This window comes from Kryptolebias marmoratus, linkage group LG11 (assembly GCF_001649575.2).
Source record: "Kryptolebias marmoratus isolate JLee-2015 linkage group LG11, ASM164957v2, whole genome shotgun sequence".
In the NCBI taxonomy this organism is placed as follows: Eukaryota; Metazoa; Chordata; class Actinopteri; order Cyprinodontiformes; family Rivulidae; genus Kryptolebias; species Kryptolebias marmoratus.
The window spans coordinates 15,047,813-15,074,352 of NC_051440.1; the positions used below are offsets into that span (position 1 = coordinate 15,047,813).

General features: G+C 40.3%; 2 protein-coding genes across 2 annotated transcripts in view; both read left to right on the top strand.

The window, feature by feature from the left end:
- sema4ba (sema domain, immunoglobulin domain (Ig), transmembrane domain (TM) and short cytoplasmic domain, (semaphorin) 4Ba) overlaps nucleotides 1-21,937 on the top strand; it is a 44,263-nt gene extending 22,326 nt beyond the window's left edge. Inside the window, exons 3-15 of the mRNA XM_017406199.3 lie at nucleotides 9,312-9,472; nucleotides 9,671-9,733; nucleotides 11,005-11,103; nucleotides 11,583-11,694; nucleotides 12,029-12,145; nucleotides 12,394-12,551; nucleotides 15,224-15,405; nucleotides 16,279-16,429; nucleotides 16,977-17,187; nucleotides 17,284-17,399; nucleotides 17,777-17,934; nucleotides 18,801-18,892; nucleotides 18,992-21,937. Coding sequence (XP_017261688.1) covers nucleotides 9,312-9,472; nucleotides 9,671-9,733; nucleotides 11,005-11,103; nucleotides 11,583-11,694; nucleotides 12,029-12,145; nucleotides 12,394-12,551; nucleotides 15,224-15,405; nucleotides 16,279-16,429; nucleotides 16,977-17,187; nucleotides 17,284-17,399; nucleotides 17,777-17,934; nucleotides 18,801-18,892; nucleotides 18,992-19,761 — 2,390 coding nt within the window. The 3' untranslated portion in view covers nucleotides 19,762-21,937. The remainder of the gene's footprint in view (nucleotides 1-9,311; nucleotides 9,473-9,670; nucleotides 9,734-11,004; nucleotides 11,104-11,582; nucleotides 11,695-12,028; nucleotides 12,146-12,393; nucleotides 12,552-15,223; nucleotides 15,406-16,278; nucleotides 16,430-16,976; nucleotides 17,188-17,283; nucleotides 17,400-17,776; nucleotides 17,935-18,800; nucleotides 18,893-18,991) is intronic.
- A 2,679-nt stretch (nucleotides 21,938-24,616) lies between these two features.
- On the top strand, nucleotides 24,617-25,604 carry LOC108230214 (ras and EF-hand domain-containing protein-like). The gene has a single exon (XM_017406248.3). The coding sequence runs from the start codon at nucleotides 24,970-24,972 to the stop codon at nucleotides 25,273-25,275; it is 306 nt and encodes a 101-aa protein (XP_017261737.1). The 5' UTR covers nucleotides 24,617-24,969; the 3' UTR covers nucleotides 25,276-25,604.
- Nucleotides 25,605-26,540: the final 936 nt, after the last annotated feature.

Below are 26,540 nucleotides of genomic sequence, written 5' to 3' on the forward strand. Positions count from 1 at the left end.
CACCTCTGAACTTTTCAAGGGTTAGGAGCAGCAGCTTTGTTCCTCTATTTCTCTTCACTCGTTGCAGAAAACCAACCAGTTTCATGTGTGCTTTCTGTTAGCGCTGGAATGATTCAGATGGGTTGAGTTTTTGTACATGAATCCACGGTTGCATCAGAGTGGCTCTGTTCAGATCGTCCAGGTCAGACATAATAATTACAAAATGCACAGACTCGTTGTGCTGTCAGGCAGTTGGACAAACTCTCACAGGCACTCCGAGAGTTATTGCTCTTATACAATGTGCCTTCTTCATGCGTCTGCTTGCAAAATATTTCTGAGCTCAGAAACATACCAAACGTTCTCGTTGTATAAAAACAAAATTTATTGTAGCATCTTCGCAGCGTGATTTATGTTCCCCTCACAGGTCATCGGTAGCAGGTAGTAATTTTATCATTGCTGATTTAATTATTCTAGTGATCCACCAGCGCACTTGATAAGACAAGTTGGATGTGAGCGTCTGTTGTGATTTAGCATCTCCATGGAAATGAAGCACAATGAGAGATTATGGAATCAGCCGAGGCTTTCAGCGATTCAACTGACTCGCGGCAAGGCATCATTAGAGTCATGTCAGGAAGGATTGTGTTGACAGATCTCTCTTTTTTTTTATTATTCTTGGGAATTCTTTGTTTCAGTTCGAGGCTGTATTGTGTCATGGGTGAGCCCTGCGGCCTGTTTGGGCTTGCGCCTTCTCGGATGTTGGACTTTTTTTTTTTTTTCCCCAGAACGTATAATCACCTCCCAGCTTCAGCGGAGCCCTTAGCGGGGCCCTGCATGAGCGTTTCCCAACAACACACGCCATCAATCACTCACTGAAAAGACACTTTACACACTTCTCCGTTCTGGTGTAAAAGGTTTGCTTTTAGGACATGCAGCCAGCTTTTAACACAGCCAAAAAAACAGGTATGAATCACATGCCATTAGGCTTTGTTATATAAACTAAAGCATGCATGCAAACCATGGTATGTTGCTTTTCTATCTTCTGTCATTTTTTTGTAAGATTAATGAAGAAAAACAGATGTTTAACCTGCTTTGTTCAGGTATTTGTGTCGCTCTGACTCTAACCCCTGATGTTTTGCAGGAGATAATAAAGCTTTAATACTTGATGTGGTTAAACTCACCCATTAAAATTTAGCAAGTTGTTGGTTTGTTAGCTTCTCTCAAGTCTTGGTATTACATTATTAAGCAACAGTGGGATTTGAAGTGGGATTCTGTTGAAAAGTTATTAACTGAAGCCTAATATTTTACCTGTTGCTGATTGCTCTTTGAACTACATCAGTTTTTTAAAAAATGCTGATTTTTTTTTTTTTTACCAGGGCGCTCCATTTTACTAATGGTTAGTCTGAGTGACTCCAAACCCAAAGTGGGATGAAACCGTTTAGGACATATGTGACAAACTCAAGGCCAAAGGGCCAGACACGGTCCTTCTTACATTTTTATCCAGCCCGTGAGATAATATTTTAAATATATTAAAACTAGCCTGCCATGTTGTGACAGATCAGGTCTTTATTGGTTCTTTTTTTACTTAAAAGAACCAGACCGTGCTTAATGCTGCAGTTAGCCCACTAGGAAGCCAAGAATATTAAGTTTAAATTTTTCAGTAACCTTTGATTTTGACGTGAACGGAGCAACAAGGAACATCTAAATGAGACTGATCATGAACTGACCGATCCCTGACCCCCGCTCATGTGCATCCGGGCAGCCGAGAGTCTTTTTTCTGTATTCTCTTTATTTTTCAAATATGTCAGCAGCTGTATGCTCAGTTTTAATTGAGGAATTCTTTGAAATGACGTGGTGGATCGTGATCAAATGTTTAATTAAAATATTAAATGAAAAGCAAGGCATAAAAACTGAATGCTAATTATGCTAATGTTTTAAACTAATGACTCACGTTTGTTTTAAATAGACAAAAAACACGTCTAGGAAAATGTAATTTATGTTTCTATATAAATAATTTCACATGTTACCTCTGAAAACCATGGTAAATTTCTGTTTTTAATATTAAGTGACAGAAACTGGCTTTCGGCTAAGACTAAATTTTCAACTTTGGCCCTCCGTGTAACTTAGTTTGACACCCCTGGTCTAGAACAGCTCCAGCCTAAAAAGGTTTCATGCATTTGCTGCTGTCTGAGCCTTTACATCACGGTTACTGTGATTATTTACATGGAATTATATCTGCAAACGTAAATAGTAGCAGCAGCTAATCGTAGCACTTCTGTCGCAGCCTGAGGCTTTTCCAGCTGGACTATTGTAACATTTCTGCCAGAATAACCATGCAACGTGAAAATAAATGCTATATAAAGGTTTATAAAATAACGTTAGCGTGAAACACTTAGTAATCTTCGAGAGCTAAGTTGTTTTAAGACAATCTGCTTTGGTCTTGGCTTGGACTAACGATTATTTGTTCAAACATTTAACTACAACAGGTAAGATATTTATTGTTCATAACCTTTTCACAGAACAACACTTCAAAAGATCTGAACTGTAGTTGTCCCAAAATATGAAGAATGTCTAAAAGGTCTGGTGACATTAGTGTTTGGTGGTTTAGGATTGTAAACCAGCTGATGGGGGGGGGGTCAGCAGGGCCTGGTGGTTGACGTTTCCCTGCTGCGGTCACATCACTTCTGCTACGCTGACATTTTCCAGCCTCTCGCAGAAAAACTTTGTCACACTGTGTGTACAGTATCAAAACAAAATGCAGAACTACGGGCCCTCGGGGACATGGATTTCGTGCAGCAGAAGCCGTCTTGCCTTGCTGCGGTTTCAGGCACCATCTGAATGCCGGTTACTCTGACAGGTTTAAACTTTTCGCAGCACATGCAGGTCAAAGCTCCCGACTGGCTGATCTTCATCCGGCGACGTTCTCGTAGATTAACTTTCCCCTCCTCTGGTCCCTGCCTCTGCCTTAATGAAGAGGGTAATCTGCCATGAATAATGAATGGGGACTTGTATGTGTTACGGTGTGAACACTTGTCCGCGTCTCATTATGCGCCTATCAGTACGGATCATGGGTTCGTTGAGTAAAGCCCGCGTCTGCCTTTATCTCGGCTTTTGTTCGAGGCTTTAACGCGGACCACGCTGAATGGTTTTACGTGTTGGAACACTTTTTAAAGGCGCACCTATAAGCTGGTTATGTTCCCCATCATTTTTCTTTGTTTCCCTGTTGATCTCTTCAACCACACGAGGAGAAAGACGTTCTTAATTATTTAGAAGCTGTCATGTCCACACAGGTTGAATCTGCTGCCCTGAAGTAACTCGGAACAACAGGGGTGTCAAGCGATACAACAGCTTTTTAAGGATGTGTCTAAAGAAGGAGCTCTTCAGTTTTCCTGAAGCCCAAATTTAGATTAACTGAGTAAGAAACAAAACAGTGAATGTTGTGAAAATGCTGTTTTTTTAAAGTTATGCTACAATTCACCAAGTTACTTGGCAAAACCAGTGGCCTGAATCTGTCTCAAAGTGATGATTTGATTCTAAATAAGTGGTATTAAGCAAAAATGACAGAAATGACTTGACTTTAATGTTAAGATTTCTTGCTTTCCTTCTTTTACTAAGCAGTTGATTTAATATGTTCGGGTTTATTTCAGTTTTACTAAGCTACATACGTTTTTTTTTTTTTCCCCTTTAAGTGTCTGCAAAGTTTACTCCAGATTGAATTATTGTCTCTCTGAGGAGGCTCTGTTCCTGAACTGCCTGAAATACCTTTTTAATAGCCCAAATGTTTCTGCTTTTACTTCATGACACGACCATAAAACATTGTAAATCCTGACTGCCTGAAGGGGGAAGTTTGAAACACCTCAAATAGTCTGGTTAAAGAGTGGGGAAAAAATAAAAAAAGGAACTTTTCCTTTTTCTTTAGCTATTTTCTTTTTGGATGATGCACCTATTTTACTCATGCTCACATTTCTGTCCGTGTATTTATTTTACATAATAAAGCTGTAATTGCAAGGTGTGACTGCTCACATCGTATTGATGTTATTCATCCCCAGAAGGCAGTTTTACAGATAATGAACAAAAATTTGGTATGATAGCAGCTGAGCATCAACTCCAACACATACTCTGGCATGAAGGTTGGTGAGTAATAGGCCTTTAGTTCATTCAGCAGTTGTAGTTCCCTAAATGAATGAAAACTGCTTCGTCAGCATCTCTCATGAGAAAACAACCATCTTGAGTTGAAATACACAGCTCTTTTTTCTTTTTTTAAAACAAATTACAGGAGGAAAGAGTTGTAAAATGTTTACAGATTAACGAGCTTCCTGGTGTTCTACGCTGTCCCACTATAAAACTGCACGACTGTAGCTCATTAATACTTATCCCTGCTGTTTGAAATATTCGCAGTGATCACAACTGGAATCTCCAGCCGTCCTGAAGTCACAATCAGAATGAGCACAAATCTCTTGCTTGCAGTTTACCAACTCAAACTGCAGGCTTGCAGCTTGCTTGTAAATCTCCTGGTGGACTGACCCTCCCGGCCTGTTGAATAAATGCTCTCCAGATGCTTCGGTCTCTGTCCTTCAGCCCTCCTGCTCCGCTCTCCCACACAATTACCCATTCAGCTGCAGCTCCTTAATAGCTAGTTTAAACTGACTTGGGATAATGTAGTTAGAGCTTAAGTGTGGGCTCTATTTTGATCTTGCCAGACAATGCAACAAGTGCCACGGTTCGACCCCCACTGACACTGCGGCTTCCTGTCTCGGTGCTCCCTGGTTCATTACCAGCAGAAGGCTCGAATCACATGTTCTCTGTCTGGGTCTGTAGGCACGATTTGTTGCACCACTGCTGCATTTAAGGTTAAGTTTGTGTCTCTGCAAGTATTTCTTGTAATAAAAATGTAAGTCCGTGTGTTCATTTCGGCCTATTTGACCTTGTTTAAAAGCACGAGTCTTGCTTTTGGAGGACGGCTACTTGCGAGCATTCATCATTCTCCTTCAGAGATGAGAATGTAGGTCATGTTTATGGTCAGAAGACTGGAAACGGGACATCTGGCATCCTTTAAAGATGATCTATAATAAATTTCTTCGCTTGCAATTGTAGACAAAGGAGGGTCACCTTCTGGTGAGGGACCTGTGACAGAACAGTTTTAGTATTTGTAACAGTGGCAATATATTTTTAGCTATTTTGTACAAATACTGTATAATCTAAGAGCACGTTTACTACTTACAAGAAGCTAAAATAGTCATTAGGAGAGGTTAATAGCCATTTTACTAATATAGTGTAGCTTGCAATGTCCTTACAGCTGTAGGAGATGATTAAAGAAGCTTTGTTTTATAGTTTTGTCCCTTTAAAGGGAAGTACTTTCATCTATGTCAGTAAAAGACAAAATTAATCTACATTTCCCTTCCACGGGGGGATGTTCCACACTTTTTGACTCATCAGTAATAACGTTGGATTCCTTTAAGCTCAGCATAATTAATTTCTTCTCTAAATAGATTAGCAAGTCAGTCTGAGTGAGTTTGCAGGCCATTTAGCAGAGTCATTTGCAGAAATTACTTTTAATTACATAACAATGGCTGTGATGGGATATTGCTTACAGCTGCCAGAGGTTGAGCCAAAATGTGTGCAGTTCACGCTGTGGTTAAAAAAAAAAAAAAGGGTCACGGTTTGAAGTGCTGTAACCACACAAAGCTGCCCCCTTCAAACTCCAGGATCAGAGGTCTCTTATCAGTGACATGATGAGCTGTAAAGCCTCCAGCTCTGTCCACCGGCTCACGCTTTGTGGAGCTGATTCAGTCGCAGACGGACCGAAGGTCGTCCTTCTGCTCGCAGATGATGTCTTCTTCCGGACTTTTTATGAGGATTAGAAAATAAAAGTGAAATGCCGTACACATCAGCAAAGGTTAGTAACTGGGCAGTTTTCTTTTTGTGGGTGTTTGCTGACTTCAGTTTTCATTCAGACTTTTTCAGCAGTAGAAACTAATTTCAGGTAAGAGGTTGTTTTATAAGGCAACTGGACTTCCTTCCTTGTTTTTTGAAGATGTTTCTCTTCTCATCCGAGGAGCTTTTGCAGTTTTAAGCTTTTAAACTGTGGTGATCAGCAGTGAAAGCTTGGAACGCCACACTCTCAGTTTGAACTGAGAAAGCTACTCGAATGAAGAGGAAAACTCTTTGAAAAAACAATGTCCAGTGGGTTTTTTTAAGGTTTGCCACATTCTGGATGACTGAGAACCTGTACCAACACACTGCCGACTGATTTGTGGAGAGTTCAGTGTAACAGAGTCACACTGATGTGCCGACAGCTGCTAAAGTTGTTGCCTTTTTGGTTTTCTAAGTGACCTTGTTGAACAAATGAAAGAATAAAAAAGACAGTTTCTGCATCTAATACAAAAGGAGAAAACATGAGTGATAATTTAAATTGAAATCACCATAAAAACTTTGTCTGCAAACTAAAGTATTATATTTTATAACAGATCTTCTCAAGTCATAATTTATTTCCTGAACTGTGATACGCTCACCTGCTTTTTTTTAATAGCATGCAGATTTCTGATCAGACACATTTTGATGTAAGAGCACTTTAAAAAAGAACTGTATCCTATGTGGAACATACAGTGCTTGTAAAGCTTTTTCTTGTGGAAAAAGCAAAACAAGATTGACAAAAGAGACAAACTGCTGTAACACGAGACTGCTGTTCATCTTCGGTTTAAAGTCCTCTTCCTCCTCTGCCACAAATAAAAGCTGTTACGCTAAACGTTTCCTCCGTTTCCCTCTTCCTGCTGCACGCAACAGCATTTCTGTCGTGAAAAGCACCGCTAAAAATGAACGCGGACAAATATTTGTGGAAGGGGGGGTTTGTTTTCGTAGATGTGATCCATGCGGGCAGCGGAGAGGACAGGTTCAACCAGGAAAGACTTTTTGTCTTGTGTTGTGACAGAAGCAGCTTGCACAGTGAGTCATTCTAAAACTTTAGTCCTCTTGACTCCCACAAGATGTGTTGCAAGTGCAGAACATCATGATCCTGAATTTTGGCTCGAATCACATGAGACTTCAGAACGCAAGCCACAAATAATGTTAATGTACAAAAAACTGGGATTTTTTTAATCTATCAAAGCGACTGCACTTTTGCATGTATTCATATTATTGGAGCTTAATTTGGATTTCAAACAATGAATGCATTTTACTAAATTAAAACCTCGATGTCAGTTTTCCTGCGGAGATCTTGATTGCAATGATGTTTTAGTGCACTTTGAACAACGGTTTTACCTGAAATAATTAAAGTTAAGCTCTGCTCAGTTGGTGAACACACCTGGATCTCTTTAATGATGCTCAAATCCTGGTTCTATTGTTTTATCTGTCCATGGTTCATACGTTTGAAATTAGTGGTTGGACTCCAGAGAATAATTTTGTAGATATCCTCTGAAAATTGATCAAAGCTTTTGTTTGGGTTCAGTCGCTGGCCTTTGTGTGTTTCTCTCCATAAATCACACACTGTTAAACTTGCCAAAGGTTGTGGGTAAAGGAGGCAAAAAAAAAGGGGAGGGGGGGGGGGGTACAATACCAACATTGAGCAGCGGTCCATTTATCCTGCAGTGACAGTGAACAGCAGAGACGGTGGTCCCGGCGGGTTTGCGTGCAGCATGAAGAGCAGAGCCTCTCGTGGTTTTACAGACAGATTTAACTACAGTACAATTTGCTGTTGCTGTGGCGAAGGACTGCCATTAACATGTTGTTTTCCCGAGGGAGAGGAAGTCTCTTAACCTGCTGCGGCACCGAGACGAGGTTATATTAGGTCACGCTGACTGCAGCTTATTATCAGCAGAAAATTTACAACTCTACCTGGGCTTGATTAGTTTGATGCAGGAAGGTGCCGTGGGTCTAATCGTTACCACCGGGACGTGGGTTTTTTAAACCAGCTTCTCTCCTCTGAACTTCCGATAAGCTCAGATGCTCCATCAGGTCAGCTGAAAAGAACTGGATTTTAGCTCATTTTGTGCACCACGACACATTTTTGCAAGTTTTACAATTTGAGGTGGAGGTGGGCAATAAGTGAACCTTTATTAAGGAATTATTAATGCATTATAAACAGGACATTCATGAGTTTGAGGAATAAAAAGAAAAAGAAGTCAGTATTGTCCATTTTTTCTCATGCACTGTAACTATGTATTAATGCTTTAATAAGTGTTTATTGCCTCATAAATAAATTACAACCTTTTAATGGATAATTTTGCAGGACAACCTTGTTGTAATGTTGTAACTACATCTCTGGTAGTAATGAAGTAGAAATTTCAAGAATAAATGTAACAGTGTTGTGCCCCTCAGTCTGTGGTGTTATCACTTTAACTTGTGTCCAGCAGAACTCCCACACTTTGTATTTGTTTGTGATCCTGTGTGTGTGTGTGTGTGTGCTGAATTTGCACCACTTTATTATTGTGTTGTTTATTTACAAGAAAAGGCAATGCTCATCAGCCCCTCATCTTTCCAGTAAATATTCAGTCCCTAAAGCATTAGTTAAAAGATTTTCCTTTTCACATACTGCTATTAGTCCAACTAGAGACTAATATTATAAAAAAAATCCAAAGTTGGATAAACAGCTTTTTGATCTGTTATTTTTCTCTAAGTCGTCACGTTTCAGGGTCAGAGGTCCTGCGTCGCAGCTTCAGTCACGTCAGGTTTCCATCAACTCCATGCTCTGTTTTTGCTGGCATGCAATTAGAGAAAACTGTTCAAGCTGGGCCCGCGGTGATGGCCTCCAGACTGCTGCAAATCTCAGATATACGTGGTCCTGCGGAGCAGCAGCAGTGATTAGGAGGGACGATGATTTAACCTTTGCCTCTCGTTCAAAGCTGTTTACTCTCAGATTTGACTCTGAGTTGATCTTCCTCTGAGGAGGAGTTGAACAAACATAAAGACAAAACAGATTTTTTTTAAAAAAAAGGACATTAAATTTATGTGGGAAACTTCTTTGGTGGTTTAAATACTGAGGACCAAATCCTGGGTTGCTGTAAATCTTTATAGACATTGTATGAAGGATTTTAGTTTCTGTAGCATTCTGATAGGTTAAAGTGTTTCTTTTTTATATGCTTACTCAGTGATTATAGAGTTTACTTCAATGCTAGTGTCATAAAAAACCCGAACTGTGGCTTGTCAGTATCGACTTTTTGGGCTTTTTATTCTACAAAGACATAAAACCATCTTCAAAATCCCTGTCGTTGCATATTCAAGCGCTTTTATTAATTTAATCTGCAACAGTGCATGTAATGAACTGAACAATGTTCACTAACCAACTGGGACAGATTGATTAATATTTTACGTTCAATGTCTTTTTTGCCCCCCCCGTTCAGATGCAAAGGAGAGGACAACCAGAAGTTTCTCAGTTAGCGGGGTCTTCAACTTCACCTCCCTCCTCCTCAGCAGCGAAGACAACATGCTGTATGTGGGCGCCCGGGAGATCCTCTTTGCTCTCAACCTCTCTGATATCAGCGCAGCCAAACTACAGAGAAGTGTAAGAGCCAGCACCTTTAAACAGCACTGTGATGCAAAATGTATAAATATTCTTGCAGTTATTTGGATTCTTGATGTGGATCGTTAGTTAGATGATAAATCTGAAGCAATCCGTGAAGTCTAGCGTGAGTATAATATTATTCAGGGTATAACTGCATGAGTCTTACAGGGTGTATGTTTTTTTTTTTTTCTTCTGCAGCTCACATGGAAAACTCCAGAGACGAAGAGAAACGAGTGCAGCTTCAAAGGCAAAGATCTTCAGGCGAGTCACCTGCTGGTTTGGAGTGCATGGACAGTAGCTGAACTCACATCAAGAGTTCAGGGTTACTTTTTTTTCTCTTTTAGTTGACCATTTGGAAAACAGGACATTTCCTGTCTTCCATTTTAAAACAATGGATTTTTCAATTCCTTTCTAGCCCTCTTTCCCTCTATTATGCTCTTTGGGTTTTTTTTGTCATGCTCCTCAATCTCAATCAAGTACCTTTGACTCTGAAGCACTTCAGCAGCAGGAGCTTTTGTTTGAGTCGAATGTTCAATACAGATTTAAAAAAAAAAAAAGATTGCTTAAAAGTGGGGTTCTGTAGAAAGAATATGTGCAGTTAATATCTTGCCTGTTGTAGACAGCTTAAAAGGACAGCCTCAGTTTGGAGAAATAAAGTCAATTTCTGAGCAGATTGACGTGCTTCTCCAAATGGGGCCGAGACCAAAGTGGATTGCTGCCATCTTAAAACGACTCCAATCTCAAAAGTTTCACAACGGTTTAGGCTACATCTCACCGGGCTGCAACTGTTGGTGACAAACTGCAAACGTTTCCAAGTGTCTGAAGATGTGAGAAACTTGAGACAACTTCTGGAATGGTTTGACAACTTATAAAACCAAGTTATGCTCAATTGGAGACAAAAAAGACAATAAAAAGCAACCAGAAGGAGACATGATTTGGACACATTGTGATGAAATTGCAACAAAAATATTTTTCATGCCATTCACAGGGATGTCACGCGAAAGTTGACTTTATTTGCAGTTATGTACATATGCAAACGTGTCCTAAGCACCGATTCTGTGTAACTCCAAGTGACAATTTGCATATTTTTTCACATTTTTGTGTTTCCAACTAATCACCAACAGTTGCAGCCTTATGAGATACAGACTTTAGGAAAATCCTACTCTATTAACATTTACATCATCCTCAGCTTTGTATTACATAGTTATTTTTGGCAGAAATATTTAAAATGGCAGCCATCCACTTTGGTCTTGGCCCTGCTCAGACTAGCTGTTAGCTTGAGGTGCAGGTAAGCTAATAAATATTCATAACTTTTTTTAACAGAACACCACTTCAAGAGATCTGAACTAACACTTGGAAGAGCTACAGGTCATCTGTGCTCTTTTACAACTGATGCCTTTATTTTTTTTTCTGCTTTGTCCTTACATAGGATGCAAACAACTACAGAATAGTGATTTCGATTGTTTTCTGTTAATATTTGCAAGTGGGTGGAAGTAATTTAATAAAATTCTCATTTTGTGTTTCTGATACAGAGGGATTGTTTCAACTACATCAAGATTTTACTCCGCATGAACAGCACCCACCTGTACGTGTGTGGAACGTATGCCTTCAGCCCAATCTGTGCCTACATAGTAAGTCCCCCGCAGTAACAAAGACGATCACTTCTGTGACAGTGACCAGAACTTGTGCATGGCTTGTTCTGAGATGGTCTAAAGCTAATAGATCCATTCCCAAAAGCCGATTACGCCAATGACGGACTTTTTATGGGATTTCTTTTATTTGATTCCAGAGGAAGAGCATATAAAACCTGATGCATGCCACTTCCTGCCTCTCAACTCACTTAGCAGTCTGTCTCACCCAAATACAATATCAGTGCATTATTTTATCATCTCCGGTGCTCACAGGGAAAGAATCAAAATATTTAATGCATTTAATCAGATTACATCAAAATCAATCTGGTTTGCAGTCCATTTCTTGAAATCTTTTAAAGCCTTTTAGAACAACGCATAACAAGATAAATGCATGACCCGTGCTACAACTTTAACCAAAGACAGACCATCTTTCGTTCTTAACCACAGCCTGACAGTGTGTGCTTGCGTGTTTCCTTCAGAGCACCTCAGAGTTCTCCTTTGACAAAAACGATGCTGGTGAGATCGTGACAGAGGATGGACGCAGCCGCTGCCCCTTCAACCCCGAGTACAAGTCGACTGCCATCATGGCTGGTAGGTCTGAAGGTTTGCTGTTAAAGATGAGGAGCAGTGCAGCAAATAGGTGAAGATGATGAATGCATATACTGTACAACCCCAATTCTAAAAAAGTCGAGATGTCATGTAAAATTGCAGTGATTTGCAAATCTCATAAATCCATTTTATTCACAATGGAGCGTAATGAACATATCAAATGTTTAAACTAAGAAATTATACCATTTTTAAGAAAAAAAAAGGTAACTTTGAATTTGACACCAGGGGGTTGTACAATTTGCAACATAACCTTGACATTTTATTGCCGTTTAAGATACATTTTGTGACAATGCTTGCCTTTTTCTCTTTGTTGCAGATGGAGAGCTGTATGCCGGCACTGTCAGTAATTTCCAAGGGAACGAACCCATCATTTACAAGAGTCTGAGCCAGGGAACTGCTCTAAAAACAGAAAACTCACTCAACTGGCTCCAAGGTACAGGGCTTGGACTGAAAAACAAAGCTCTTTCTTGCACGAGCCTTTCCATAAATGATTTAACACCACATCTTAGGCTGGATTAATGTCAGCCTCCGTGTATCGGTCTAGAAATGTTGTTTGTCAGGCCTACAGTATAACACGATCAGAGTGTTTACCTGTGATCCGTGTTGTGAGAGGATTCCTTTCAGCAGCAGGGATGTCGGTTCCCGGATCCCGGCTTGATAGTATTGTTACTTTCCTTTCAGACCCAGCCTTTGTTGGCTCTGCTTACATACAGGAGAGCCTGCCCAAGGGCAACCCCATGGGCGACGATGATAAGATTTACTTCTTCTTCAGTGAAGCAGGAAAGGAGTTTGATTTCTTTGACAACACCGTTGTGTCACGCATCGCTCGCGTGTGTAAGGTGAGTGATGCCAGACAGTCCGTCTAAAGACGCTTTTCTACCCTGAAGCGCGTCTCCCCGCTAAAGCCACTACAAGAGTCTAACAAACCAGGATTGGGCAGGGGGTTGTTTGTTTGTTTATTTTTCTCTTTCATATGTGTTTATGCTTCTATAGATGCACATATGTCAGATTCTGAAAGCTGCTTTCAGCTTAAACACACTGCCTGAAGATTACCCTCCTTCTAGGCAATGGGGTAAAAATAAAAAAAACATTTTACTAACATCTGTCCTTTTTGTTGGAGTCTTTGTTTCCAAATCCTCTGTCTTAGTTCTTAACAAATATTTGACTCCAGATCTGGAGTCAGAAACCAACCAGCACTGCTTGGATTGCAGCAGTATTTGGTTTTTTTACTTACTGAAGAAAGCTGACCTCACAGGATGTTTGTCTAATTTAGGATTGCTGCCACAGCTAATCAACCTTAGCAACCACAAAAATGGCTGCAACTCAGTCAGACCTACAGATATTGAGCTAAAGTTTCACATGGTAGTAGCTGAGAGTCATGTTCAACACAGACTTTGAGCTCGAACAGATCTTGCAAGATATTGCAAGAGATCAAGCATAAAGGTTTGACCTGAACTGCTCTATCGCTATCTCTCCTCATCGCTTTCATTTTTTTTTTTTGTTCTTTTTTAATATTATCATGATAACAAAACAATTATAAAGATCAAATTGGATAAAAAAAACAACTATCACACTTAAGACTTCCCAAGCAGAATGACAAATACAACACAACAGACTGAAGTGTTGTAAGACAAAATCCAGCTGTGAATCAGGGGGTTGTTTCGCCATCAGATGGTGAAATTGTCTTCATTTAATTACCCGCTCAGGTTTCCGCACAAAACAGTCCACTTAACAGACTCATGTAAATACTGAGTCATGTAGCTCGTTGGAGGCTGGTTTTCTCACATATGGTTAAATTAAAATGCTCCGTATGGAGTACCTTGGCATAATTACCCATGAGGAAATTAGCAACGTACCTCAAAGAGAAAGTAAACTAAAACAATATCGGGCAAAAAGGGCAAATACTCAGTAACTGATCCTATTTGCTGATGCCAGTTCAAATGAATCATGTAAATACTGACTCATTGGAGGCTGGAGTTAAATGATCCAGTTTGAGTACTTTTTGTTGCTTATATTAAGGTGTTCTGTACTTTAGCTCTGCATCAGTGAGGCCAACTATCGAAGGATAAACAATGTTTCTTTTTTTTTTTCTTCTTTTACTGCCTGAAACAGGCAAATCAGAACATGCTCTCATCTGAAGACTGTTCCCAAAAAGCAGCCATTACTGTCAGCCACGTCCGTGGCTTTTTGAGCAGCCTTTAGAACAAGGCCTCCTTTTACAAGCGATTAATGAACGGCCTGCTTTTTACTTCAATTATTCAGTAGTCAGTTTAAGCTCAGAGTGGCATTAAATTATAAAACTAGGCTTAGCCAGAAGGACAAGAGAATCTGTATGTTCCTCATTATCTGCCTGGGTTACTACAAGAAGTAATTGCTTCAGAGGCTCAGTTTTGGTCACGTGTCATTTCCCAAGCACCGTTGCGACGATGCTACACTGAAGGAGGCCAAGCTGAGGCTTCGCTTCTTCAGTAGTTTTATTACCAAGTGAAGGCAAAATGGCAGGCGATAATGTTTTTGCCCATGTCTGTATGTGTGCGTGTTTGGCAAAAGATCTCATGAGCCACTGGACGGCTTTTAACGAAACGCCCTGGAGGTACTCCTCACCTGCACATCTACAACTCTATAACATTCGTAGTCGACCCAATTCAAGATGGCCACCACAGCTGATCGATCTTAGGAAACACAAAAAAATTTTTATTCAAATAATTTTAGTTCAAAACTCTGGCGGGTGATATGCATTCCTTCAAAGAATCCCAGAATCAGCACATCTTTAAACTGCTGCCTTTTTCATCGCGTTGGATCTGTGTGGTCACTCAGTTTGAGCTCTTCTTCTGTGGAATATATAATCTGCCTTAAATACATCTCACACAATCACTTTCACTCTGAGACTTACAGATGTCCTCCCAATTTGAGCCGATATCCCATCGTTCAATCTGTGTAAGCTAAATTAGTTCTCACGTCAGGGAGGTCCCGTCGTGGCCCTCGGAGCTCTTTAAAGGCTCGTGCCACAGGCGCTGGATCACAGCATTTGTGTCAGTGAAAGAGAAACTCTTTGGGGCAATGATTTTTTTTTTTTTTTTTTTTTCCCCTTTTTCATTAAAAAGCGCTTGCCCTCTTCTGGGCCCCCGAGCATGTTTTATCTATACCGGTTGATGTTAGTTTATTGTTTTCATGACCTAGAAGTGTTCTGCCTCAGGGTAAATCTGTCTGACAGGCTCCGTTGATTTCATCTCATTACAGCTTTACTATAAGAGGTTAATTTACCATGTTTTGAGATTAAACTAATTCACCTTTGGGCATCTTTGTTGTTATCCTGAAACAGATAAAGAACATTTAGAGTATGTCATGGTGTTTCATGCAGATTATCCTTCCTGATGTGCATCAAGCCTGTCAGATGCCATGACATCAAACATGTTAATTAAATTGCATATGGGTCTTGCAGTAAATATTGGTCACACTGCACCCTCTGCTGGCTTTTTGTTTTAATGACTCCGAACCTTCTATGTTGCAGGGTGACGTTGGAGGCGAGAGGGTGCTGCAGAAGAAGTGGACCACTTTCCTGAAGGCTCAGCTCTTGTGCTCTCTGCCCGATGACGGTTTTCCCTTCAACATAATCCAAGACATGTTTGTGCTCACGCCAAGCCCAGAGGACTGGAAGAACACGGTGTTTTATGGAGTCTTCACGTCTCAGTGGTGAGAACTAAGGTTTCCTATTTTACTAAAAGCATCAAATAGATATAATGACACATTCAAGTTATGTTGTACCAATATGGAATATATAATAAATGTGCTTTTGAAGGTGATGGCCTCAAAAAAGATAAAATGAGTTGCCTACAGTAACTTTGGGAATTTGCTAAAAATAATGTGTCACACACAAATTCATAGAAAATAAAAAGGATTATTGTTCATACCATTAAATAAATGAATTTGTTGCATAAAATCCCAGGGGTATTTTTTAAAATCATCTTAATCTTAGTTAATCAGTTTTTTGGGGGCCAAACTTAAAATAAAAGCCTAAAAATGCATATCACTTTCCACCTTTCAAGACAGACTTTTAAACTAAAATTCTCTCATTTTCAAAAATGACGGCATTAGAATCGTTTTTGTCCAACTTTGACGATAAGACTGAGAGTGTGTTGTGACTCAGCTACTACCCCGTCAGACTTCAGCTCAATATCTGCAAAACTGATTGAATTATAGCTGTGGCAGCCATTTTGAATTGGCTTGGCACCAAAAGTGAATCAGTTGTGGAGGGAAACAAGTAAAAGATGCCGGATAGTGGTCCTCGAGGGCCACTATCCTGCATGTTTTACTTGTTTCTCTGCTCCAACACACCTGATTTGAATCAGTGTTTAATTAACAGGCTTCTGTAGGACATGAAGAGGTAATTTAACCTTTAAATCAGGTGTGATGGATCAGGGACCGAAGTAAAACATGCAGGATAGTGGCCCTCGAGGACCAGGATTGTCCACCCCTGGTATATAGGTTTTCAGTGTCAGGGTAACATTATGATTTTCTGCAACAGTTTCCAATGATTTTGAATGATGTGTTTGTTTGTCCTTTAAGGTACAAAGGTGCATCAGGGAGCTCTGCAGTGTGCGCCTTCACAATGGACCAGGTGGAAAAGGCCTTCAATGGACGATACCGGGAGGTCAACAGAGAGACCCAGCAGTGGTACACCTACAACCATCCGGTCCCAGAACCTCGACCCGGAGATGTGAGTTCTCATCCGCTGCCCTCTGCTGGCGAAACCTCACCACACAGACACGTTTCAGACGCTCCGGTCTGCTCATCAGACATGTTCTTAATGCCACATTCATCCATTTTCTTTACCAGCTTCTCTTTTCCAGTTCATAGGGAGCTATCTCCAGCTAAACTAAAAACATGATTGATTTTTTCATCAACCTCTTGTCGTGTGAGCAGCATTCACACCATTGTTTCCCTGTTGTTTATTTTTCTGTACATTGTTTGCAGTTTAAGTACTTCTCCATACTTGTGGTGTTTGTTATTGCTTGTGTTATTTCAACTATTCATATATTACATTGTTCAGCTCATTCAAAACATTTAACTTTATTTACATATATTTTTTTCCATAGAAACACACTGAGATCTCTTCAGTTCCTTGAAAAACATTCTGCTTCAGCAGTTTGTTCTGTTTGTCTTCTTATACTAATTTTAGTTTGAAGCTATCCAGCTAGGCTTTTATACTTTCAGCTGGTGTTTCACTTATTTTGGCTTTAACGGCTGTTGTGTCGCTTCCACAGTGTATCACAAACGCTGCCAGAGAGCAGAGCATCTCCTCCTCGCTGCACATGCCAGACAAAGTCCTGAATTTTGTCAAAGACCACTTCCTGATGGACAGTGTGATCCGCAGCCAGCCTCTCCTTCTGAAACGCAACGTGCGCTACACGCAGATCACCGTCCACCGAGTCCAGACGACTAAAAAGGTTTACAATGTGCTTTTCATTGGCACAGGTAAGACACAACCCTACCGATCAAACTATTAATAATCTTTTATTTGACAAACACAAGAGCCTGCACTGACTTCAACTTAAACTGTGCTTTCTGTAGATGATGGGAGACTCCACAAGGCCATTAATGTCAAAAACAAGATGCACATAATTGAGGAAATGGTGCTCTTCCGTGACTCCCAGCATGTGCAGCACATTGAGCTGGACACTGAGAAGGTAACGTGAGTGGCTCAGAGACGAACGAGGACTTTTCTCATGATTTGAACTGAAAAGTTTGAAAATACATTAATTGTTAGTTTAGAGTTCAAGCTCCAGCCTGATGAGTAAATCCTGTGTTTAATGAGTTAATGACACACACAGAGATCTGCAAACAGCTGTGCTTTTTAACAGCTGGATTCACGACTCGCCCTAAATCCTGGCAAATGTTTCCTCGGGAATTTCTTTTTCTTTTTTTTTTTTAATTGGATGAAAGAAAAATCAGCGCAGAATATCTAGACATGAGTCAGGCAGAAATTAATATATAAATTTTTTTAAAAATCCCTCAGTAACCAATTTTTACAGTTAAACCTCCTGTCGTTATCTCCCATCCACAGGGTCAGCTTTATGTTTCCTCTCTTTCTGAGCTGGTGGAGGTCCCAGTAGCTAACTGCAGTAACTATCAGAGCTGCGGGGAGTGCATCCTCTCCAGGGATCCGTACTGCGCCTGGAACGGGAAGCAGTGTGTGGACATCAGAACTGCTCCAGCTAAGAAGTATGAGCCCCAAATCCTTCCTAACATTTTAGTTAAAACCTTTTAAGAAATGCAAATATTAGATGACTAGAAATTGTGTTTTCTAATCTGCCTGAAAGTTATATTTCAGATGTTTTGAAGTGGGGCTGTGTTAAAAGCTTATAAACAATTAATATCTTACCTGTTGTAGATAGCTCTTTGAACGACCTCAGTTTGGAAAAATATAGATTAGTTCTGACTGGACCGAGGAGCTACACATTCATGCATACACACAGGGCCAATTTAAAATCTTCAGTTAGCCAAAGGTGCTTCTGGGCTGGAAGACGGAGAACACGGGGACAACCCAGACACGCATGAAGACAACATGAGTGAACAAACTCGACACAGTAAGGCCCGAGCCAGGGGTCAAACTCAGGACCTTTTTTTTTCAGCAAAGCAACAGTGCTCACCCACTACTCCACCATGTATGGCATTTAATTGACATGAATTTCTATGAGTGTATGCAGTAGAAGCTCAAATAGCAGCTGCAGCTAGCTGAAGCACTTTTAATGCATCCTAGGTCACTTTCTGCAGAAAAAAATACAATATTTCTGCACAAACAACCATGTAATACATAACCGACAGCAGTGTAAAAAATTATGAATGAGTGTTTGTATGAACTGTTATGAAATTTTAGACATTAGAGATGTCCTAAAACAGTAGCAACCCACTTTGGTTTCAAATTAGCTTGTTAATTTGTTCAGAATAAAACTCTTAATTCTCCAAACTGAGCTCATTCAAAGAGACATCTAAAGCAGGTAATAGATTATTTGTTTATAACCTTCCTACAGAGCCCCAGTTCAAAAGAGTTGAACTCTCCCTTTAATGATAAAGCATATATGTTTCAGGGCTCTGCAGCAGGATGTCGATGAAGCAGACACTTCAGCTATTTGCAACAAGACCCTGCCAAGCCCACGAGTCATTAGACCTTCACAGACACGTACGTGAACTCTGATTATTATTCTGTATTCAGCGCCAAACAAGGTGGCGCCGCTGATTTCATGCAGCGACTGACTCGATCTGCCTCTCTTCCCCACAGGGGCGTCCTCGTGCCAGGTGGTCATTATCCCAGCCAACACTTTCAAAGTCCTGCCCTGCAAGCTGCGCTCTAATCTGGCTGAGAGAAGGTGGCAGTTCAGTGAAAGTGCAGGTCACTTTCATTACCCCAGCCCGGAGGGGGGGCTGGTGGTGGTCGCTCAGGCCGGCCGGCAGGTTACCTACGAGTGCTGGTCGGTGGAGGAAGGCTTTCGACAGCTTCTGGCCAACTACTGCGTGAGGGCCGAGGCCAAGCAGGAGAGCACCACCCGGAAAGGCCAGTCCCGCAGTCTCTCCCAGGAGGAGGTCATCATCCTGCCGGGGGACAACCTCTCGCCGCAGATCAACACCAAGACCTACTGGAACGAGCTGATCGTGGTGTGCACCCTCCTGGGGTTTTCCATCGTGGTCTTCTCGCTGTTTGTGGTCTACAGGAACCGCGACCACATGAAGTCGATGCTCAAGGAGGGAGAGTGCCCAAACATGCAGCAGAAAAAGCCCAGAATGGTGGGCGGCAAACCTGCCGAGAACCTGCCGCTCAACGGCAGCACAGTTACGACCTCGGTGTCAGACCACAAAGGGTACCAGACCCTTAATGACAACTACATCTGCAGCACTCCGCCGCACGAGTGCTCCTCGCCAGACAACAGCAAGAGCTTCTCAGAGTCTGAGAAAAGGCCTCTGAACTTAAAGGAGAGCCACGTAGAGATTTCTCCCACGTGTCCGCGGCCAAGAGTCAGACTAGGCTCCGAGATTAAAGACTCCATAGTCTAAGGCTGGTTTCATATTACACAGATAAACTCATTAAAAAAAAACAAGAGTGCACTTGTTGGAAAAGACAAAGCATTATAAAGAGGCAAAAGCAGCGCTCTCATTGAGAAACATTTCATGACAGAGATTTTGCACTTTGTCTTCTTTGGTTCTGTCCCTGTGGATCAACATGCATTTCATTTGACTTTCCTCACACACACCCCACCTTTTTTTTTTTTATCAAGTGCATTTAAAGCACACTGAAGAACTTCCGGTTTGCCTTCAAACTTCTGGCGCTTTCACACACGGCTCACGGGAATGTAACAAGCACAGACGTGGCATCACAAGCGTGATTCCGTGATTGGATTTCAGGGCATTTCCACTCTTTCCGTCCACATATTCTTCTGGTAACGCCTTGAAAGGCAGAGTATTACGTAAACTTGTTGCCACCACGACTGGTGATGATCTATCTTCATTCTGCCATCTGGTGAGAGTCCACTCTTCACTGAGGCTATGCACTATGTACTGTACTTTCAACCACTTGCATCAGAATAAAGCGACAGTTAAGATCTTGTAAAGTGGGGGTTCTGTGGAAAGGTTATGAGCAATTAATATCTTACCTGCTGCCGATAGCTCTTTAAACACCCTCAGTTTGGAGAAAAAGGCTGTGCTCAAAATGTCCACTCATTCACTGTAAAGTGCCATAAAACAGCCATTTTGTACCACTGTTAAAAATTGTATCTATTCCGTTTTTTTATCTAATATATAGTGCCCTAAAACCTTGTCATCAGTAGAAATAGACCATAATGCATTGCGGCCTGAGCCGACACAGGCTAACTAAGGTTAATGCTAACGCCTGCAGCTCATTATCGTGAATTTCAGACTCATTGAAAATGCCTTAATTATCTAGTGGCTTGTCTCTCCTCCTCCTTTTGTCTGAGCTGCAGAGAAATTATTAGAAAAATGTAAAACTATATTTGTAACGCTTAATTTTAAGTATGAAACATGATGTAATCTAAATGACTACGTAACGCTATTAACGTTGCGATGAATTATTTTAACTGTTAGAATATAGATATATATATGACGTGGGGCTCGTTTTTACTCTAACAACAGTTGTTCTGTACAGAAATATTTTGTAGTTAATATAAATTCAAACCTTTAGTGAATATATTGAAGGTTATGCTGCAGTAACAGCTGCAGTTTTTGATCGTGTAAATAAAAAAATGCAACAAAAAGTGTAACAAATATGCATTCATCGACCTTACATCATTTTCATGGAGACAGATGATAATATTAATAATAATTTCTCAGCAAAAACCAGCAGAATATTGTTGTTCATCACCTCATATCCAGGCGTGTATTCCAACGTATCTTGGCGTTCATTTATGTGACATCTGACAGCGAGTACTCGGCGCACAATTATGAAGCACACTGCTATCAAATAGTGGTTGAAACAAAAAAAAACACTGCATTGTCCCCCATATATTTAACTATATAGTGACCAGGATGTAGGGAGTGAACATTTTGAACGCAGCCATGGAGTTTATTTCTTAAGTCAACTTTAAGCTCAAAATTTTAATTGTATTTTTCATAATTCTATTTAAAAACCTTTAAATTGCTGCCAAATTTTCATTTCACTGTCATTTATGTAGAATTTGGGCTTATTTACATGTGCATAGCACTTCCAGCAGGAACATCCAAGATTTTTTTTTTTGTCAAAATAATCATGCAATGCACAACAAACAGTAATATAAAGGTGTATAAAATAGTGTCTGCTTGAAAACGTTTGATAGTAGTTTTAAGATGGCAGCAATTGGTCTTGGTCCAGCTCAGACTAGCCGTTAGCTCGTCAGAATTAAACTCTCCAAACTGAGGTTGTCCAAAGAGCTACCTACAACAGGTAAGATATTAACTAACTCACAACCTTAAAATCGAACCCAACTTTGAAAAGATCAGAAATATCACTTGAACACAAGTAATAGACAGCTAGGAAAGATGTTTTTTTTTTTTGTTTTTTTTTAGATAGCGTGTGCTTTCCTGTACAACTAAAACACAATATCAAAAAAAAAAAGGATTTTATAAGAAATTCAAACGTTTGAATTTCTAGAAAACATTAATAAATCATATCAGTAAAAACTCCCACAAGCTCAGTTATACAACAAAAGAATATATATATATATATATATACAAAGACACAGATATACCCTATAAGTATTTGAATTTGTACTGTATGTAAATATTGTTTTGATGAGTTCTTACATTGAATTTTTAACTAAGTTTTCTTGGGTTTCGTGTCACTGAATGCGATGGAGGGGTGGAAAGAAAAGCTCATTCCGGTTAGTATCACACTGTTTGTCTCGCGACAGGCGGCCTATGCAAAGCAAATAATGTGAAGTGAGGTGAAGACGAGGAGGAAGAACCTCACCTGGATAAGTGGGTAAGCACAAGGAGGTGCGGATTACTTCAGAATCAGAGGCCCTGCAAAAAAAATATGAAAAAATAATGACAAAACACCCACTCACTCATTAAACAAACTACGAGTATGCAACAGATTTTAGCCTATTTTATTGTTTAAAAGCGTTTTAAAACAGAGGGCAGTATGAAAGAAATTGTTGGTTTATTACATCTTGATTAAACATTATAAATACTTTTATTATTACGTGGCCAAATATTGTTCATAGTCATGCTTAAACATTTTCAATATCTGTCACTGCTCTTAAAGGGGGAGCTATTATAAATACTGAAAAAGCACATTATCTTTTTTTTAAAAAAAAGAAAGAAATTACACATGTGAAGCCTCGTCTTTGATACAAATATTAACTCACAATCAGTAAAAGTAAAGAACAGCCACCGCTTGCTTAAATGGGTTCAAGGGCAACCGTCAAGAGCAATAACTTCCATTCTCATCCAGGAATAAAAGAAACAAACATAAATAAAATGTTTATTTATGCAGAAATAATAAAGAATAAACCACAGTCATGCTTCATTCTGGCTGTCGTGTTGTGGTGTTAAATTCAGGCGCACAGCTGTGGGATTTGCACATGATGTTTAAAAAAGCCTTAGAACAGTGCAGGTTGTGTGGGTCTGCCCACAAATGTGCCTGAGTGAAAATGAACAAAACCTTCTGAAACAATAACCAGGAGATGTGCCTCTTTGAGACGAGAGCTTTAGAGCCAAACGTGTTCGAAAACGGTCGTTCAGAGCAACAATTAACAGGAAACACACGAATAGAGTCACATAACACAGAGGTGTTCTTTTTTTTTTTTCTTTAAATCTTAATGTTTGGCTCCAGTTTCAGTCAGGGACTAAACTTTGTTCTTAAACTGTAGTTCATAACACAGCATTTTACTGTAATGGAGATTTTGGAAGTGAATTTCAAAGACAGCGTCTGTGTAATCACTGGTGCGGTATGAAAGACTTGTGCTTTGACTGTTATTAATAAAATACACAAACACCAGTGTCGAGACAGAACAAAAATGATCAAACTTTTGGAACAAATGTAGGTCATAGAGTCGAGACTGTCAGCGCCGCCGTGGAAGTATCGTCCTCTGCTTTCTCCGAAACAACCTCTGCAGTCGGGCCTTTTATTCTCGTGACAGCACAGACTTTTGTGGACATGCGTTGTACAGCTACAGTAAACAGATTTGTTTTTTCTTTTTTTTAAATGTAAAGTCGATTTGTAAATTAAATTACGCTGCCAATGTACAATTGTTGTGAACTGTATTTTTGTATCATACGTCACTACTGTCTATTTTCCTTTGGGTTTTGTTTTTGTATTGCATTTTTTTTTTTTTTAAAAGGCACTTTATTTTAATTTTTTTTTTCTTTTTTTTTTCAAATAAAGATGAAATAAATCACTTTTTTTATTCCGGTCGTTCATTTTCTTGTGCATGAAATGTGTTTTTGTAACGTTAGTACGAGCCACCAGTAGGCATGACCTTAGAAAACAGAAAAATTTATGCAATTTCGTCTATTTTACAGATACTGAGCTAAAAGTTAGCGTGGTAGTAGCTGAGACTGATCCCCAACGCAGATTCTGAGCCCTAACAGATTACACAAGGTCTTTATTTAAAAAGTTGCCATCAATTATTCAGAAAGATCTTTGTCTGTTAGCAAAATATCTCATGAACCACTGGAATTAATCAATGGATGCTCATCTGCAACTCATTAGCTTTTGGAGTAACTCCAATTAAAAATGGCCGCCACAGCCAGCTGACCTGAGAAAACAGAATAATGGCGACAATTTCGGCAATTTTACAGATATTGAGCTAAAATTTGGTGTGGTAGTAGCTGAGAGTTATTCGCAAGACATACTCAAAGAGTCACACAGTGTGTCGGATCTGTCGGAGTCAAACCTGTTTGTCTGTTAGCAAAATATCTTGTGACTCACTGGATCGATTTTCAGTGTAACTCTCAGGAAGCAATCAGTGGATGTTCAAATACAAGTCATTAACTTGTGGGGTAAACCCAATTCAAGATGGCCGCCACAGCTAAACAAGAAGGTCTGTAGCTCAGCCAGTTTTACAGATACTGAACTCAAATTTCAGCTGACAGTTTTCAAGTTTTCAAGGTTTCAAGGTTTGACCAAAATGTCTACAGCTGTCATTTCTTAACATGAGGGGATTTTTGTTGTCCAAAGCTGAGGCATGAAACATGCACTCCCTTAAGGAAGGCTTTAAGTTTCCTGAGGTTTCAGGAGGATTTTTCTGCAGTTTCATCTTGGCAGGGTGGAGTCCCATTTCTCTGCAAACAGCGGAGTGTGTGTGATGTAGCTACACACACACACACACACACACACACACACACACACACACACACACACACACACACACCAAAGGCAAACAGACGTGAGCACTTTATCTGTTCTGGATTGTCTGTATCAGCTCGTGACACATTTAGGACAAATAATTGTAAAATTCTAATTGACTGCCTCCAGGTGGGAGGAGGAGGAGGAGAAGAAGAAGAAGAAGAAGAAGAAGAAGAAGAAGAAGAAGAAGAAGAAGAAGGTGTCCCTCTGTGGTCCTCTGTCTCGGCCTGAACCCGCCCTCATTTGGACCTGAACCAATCCGGGTCTCCTTGGAGATTAGACTCTTTATTTCGGCAGAATCGCAGCTGAAGTCAGTTTATCCGAGGACTAGGACTCAGGGCTGGGGGTCCGTTTTTAACCTTTTCAGAGTTTTAGTGCCTTCCCCTATCCCCCACTTTTTTTTTTTTTAATCCAAAAAAACTATGAATCGAGTCAGCCTCCGGAGACTCTTCACCGCCTGCGACGTGAACAGGTCCGGCCGGATCGAGTACGAGGATTTCGCGGTGGTCTGCGGGGAGCTCGGCGTCCCGGAGCCCGACGCCGGAGTCCTGTTCGAGAAGTTCGGCGCGCGGCGGGACGGCTTCATCGACTTCGGCAGGTTCTCCTCCAGGTTTCAGGAGGTCTCCGAGACTCTGGACCTGGCGGCCTTCGGCGCTGGGACGTCCCAGACCCCGTGGGAAGAGTTTGTGGACAGGATAGATGCGGAGTTTGTCCTGCCTGAAAGGTAAAAGAGTCTTTTTACCTGTAGTATGGCAAGCCGTTGGACCATTTATTCTATACTCTTCATATCGTCCAGCTGTAGAAAACCAAAGACTTTAATATCACTGCAGGCGTGGAATGGCTTTAATATTAGCAACTCTTGAGCTCATAGTGTGTAAATTTTTAATTTGTGTCAGACTTTCTATAGAAATGAGGATAAAAGCTAATGAAAATGCACTTTATTTTTGTCTGTGTCCATTATGTCAAGTCAAGTCAAGTCAGATTTATTTATATAGCACTTTTCAGCAACAAGGCGACCCAAAGTGCTTTACAACATTTTTACACAAAAATACAGAGTCAAAACACACAACAATATCTAAAATATGAGCTGGAATAATCTAAATGAAATCATGAAACTAAACATATCTAAAAATTGTTACACTAAATAAGACTAAGTCATACTAAAGATAAACTGAAGAAAACCAAACTAAGATATAATAAAAGCTAACATAAACTAAACTAGGATTTAAAAACCTCAGTTGGTCAGACGTGATAAAAACTAAAGGTACTGAAATGCTAACTTAGCGTACCAAAGGCCAGCTAAAAGTGAAATGCATTTTAATGAAAGGCCAACTAAAACTAAGTAAATAAATAATTAACGGAGGGAGCAACATAGACACAGATATGAAACAGGGTTCCAGCGAGGACGTTGAGTTTGAGGTTCTCTGTGTTATCAGAGATGTACAGGTAATCATGATGTTAATCCAATAGACCGCTTCTACGGATGTCATGCTGCGTTAACAGAGAAATGACTTTTAGCTGTGAGGTTTCTTCATTTACTGACTTTTTATGGCCTGGATGTCTGAAAGTAGTGATGCAACACAAAAGTTAAAACGTGCTGCTTGACCCAGCCGACAGCAGAGAGGGCAGAAATTCAAGTTAGTCGCTGACTTTGACTCAAAAATGTGCACATGAGGCGAGGAAATGGCCGAACAGTCCAAGCCAACTGCTGTCATGGCCTCCCGAGGAGCTCTGCAAGGGTAAAGATCTGCGTCACCTTCCAGCAAAATGATCCGATCAGATTTGGTACTGTTCGAGGCTTCTGGTTGGCTGGTTGATTTTAAACAGGAGTGTTTGTGTGAGTCAGTCAATGGAAAACTTACATTTTAAAGCATTTTGCGGAACTTAAGGTATGAGCTTCAACAGCCACCTTTCAGCTCCACGGCGACCGAGTCGTATTTATCGTGTTTTATTGCTCGTTGTGCTTTTTTTTTTTTTTTTTTTTTTTTTTTTT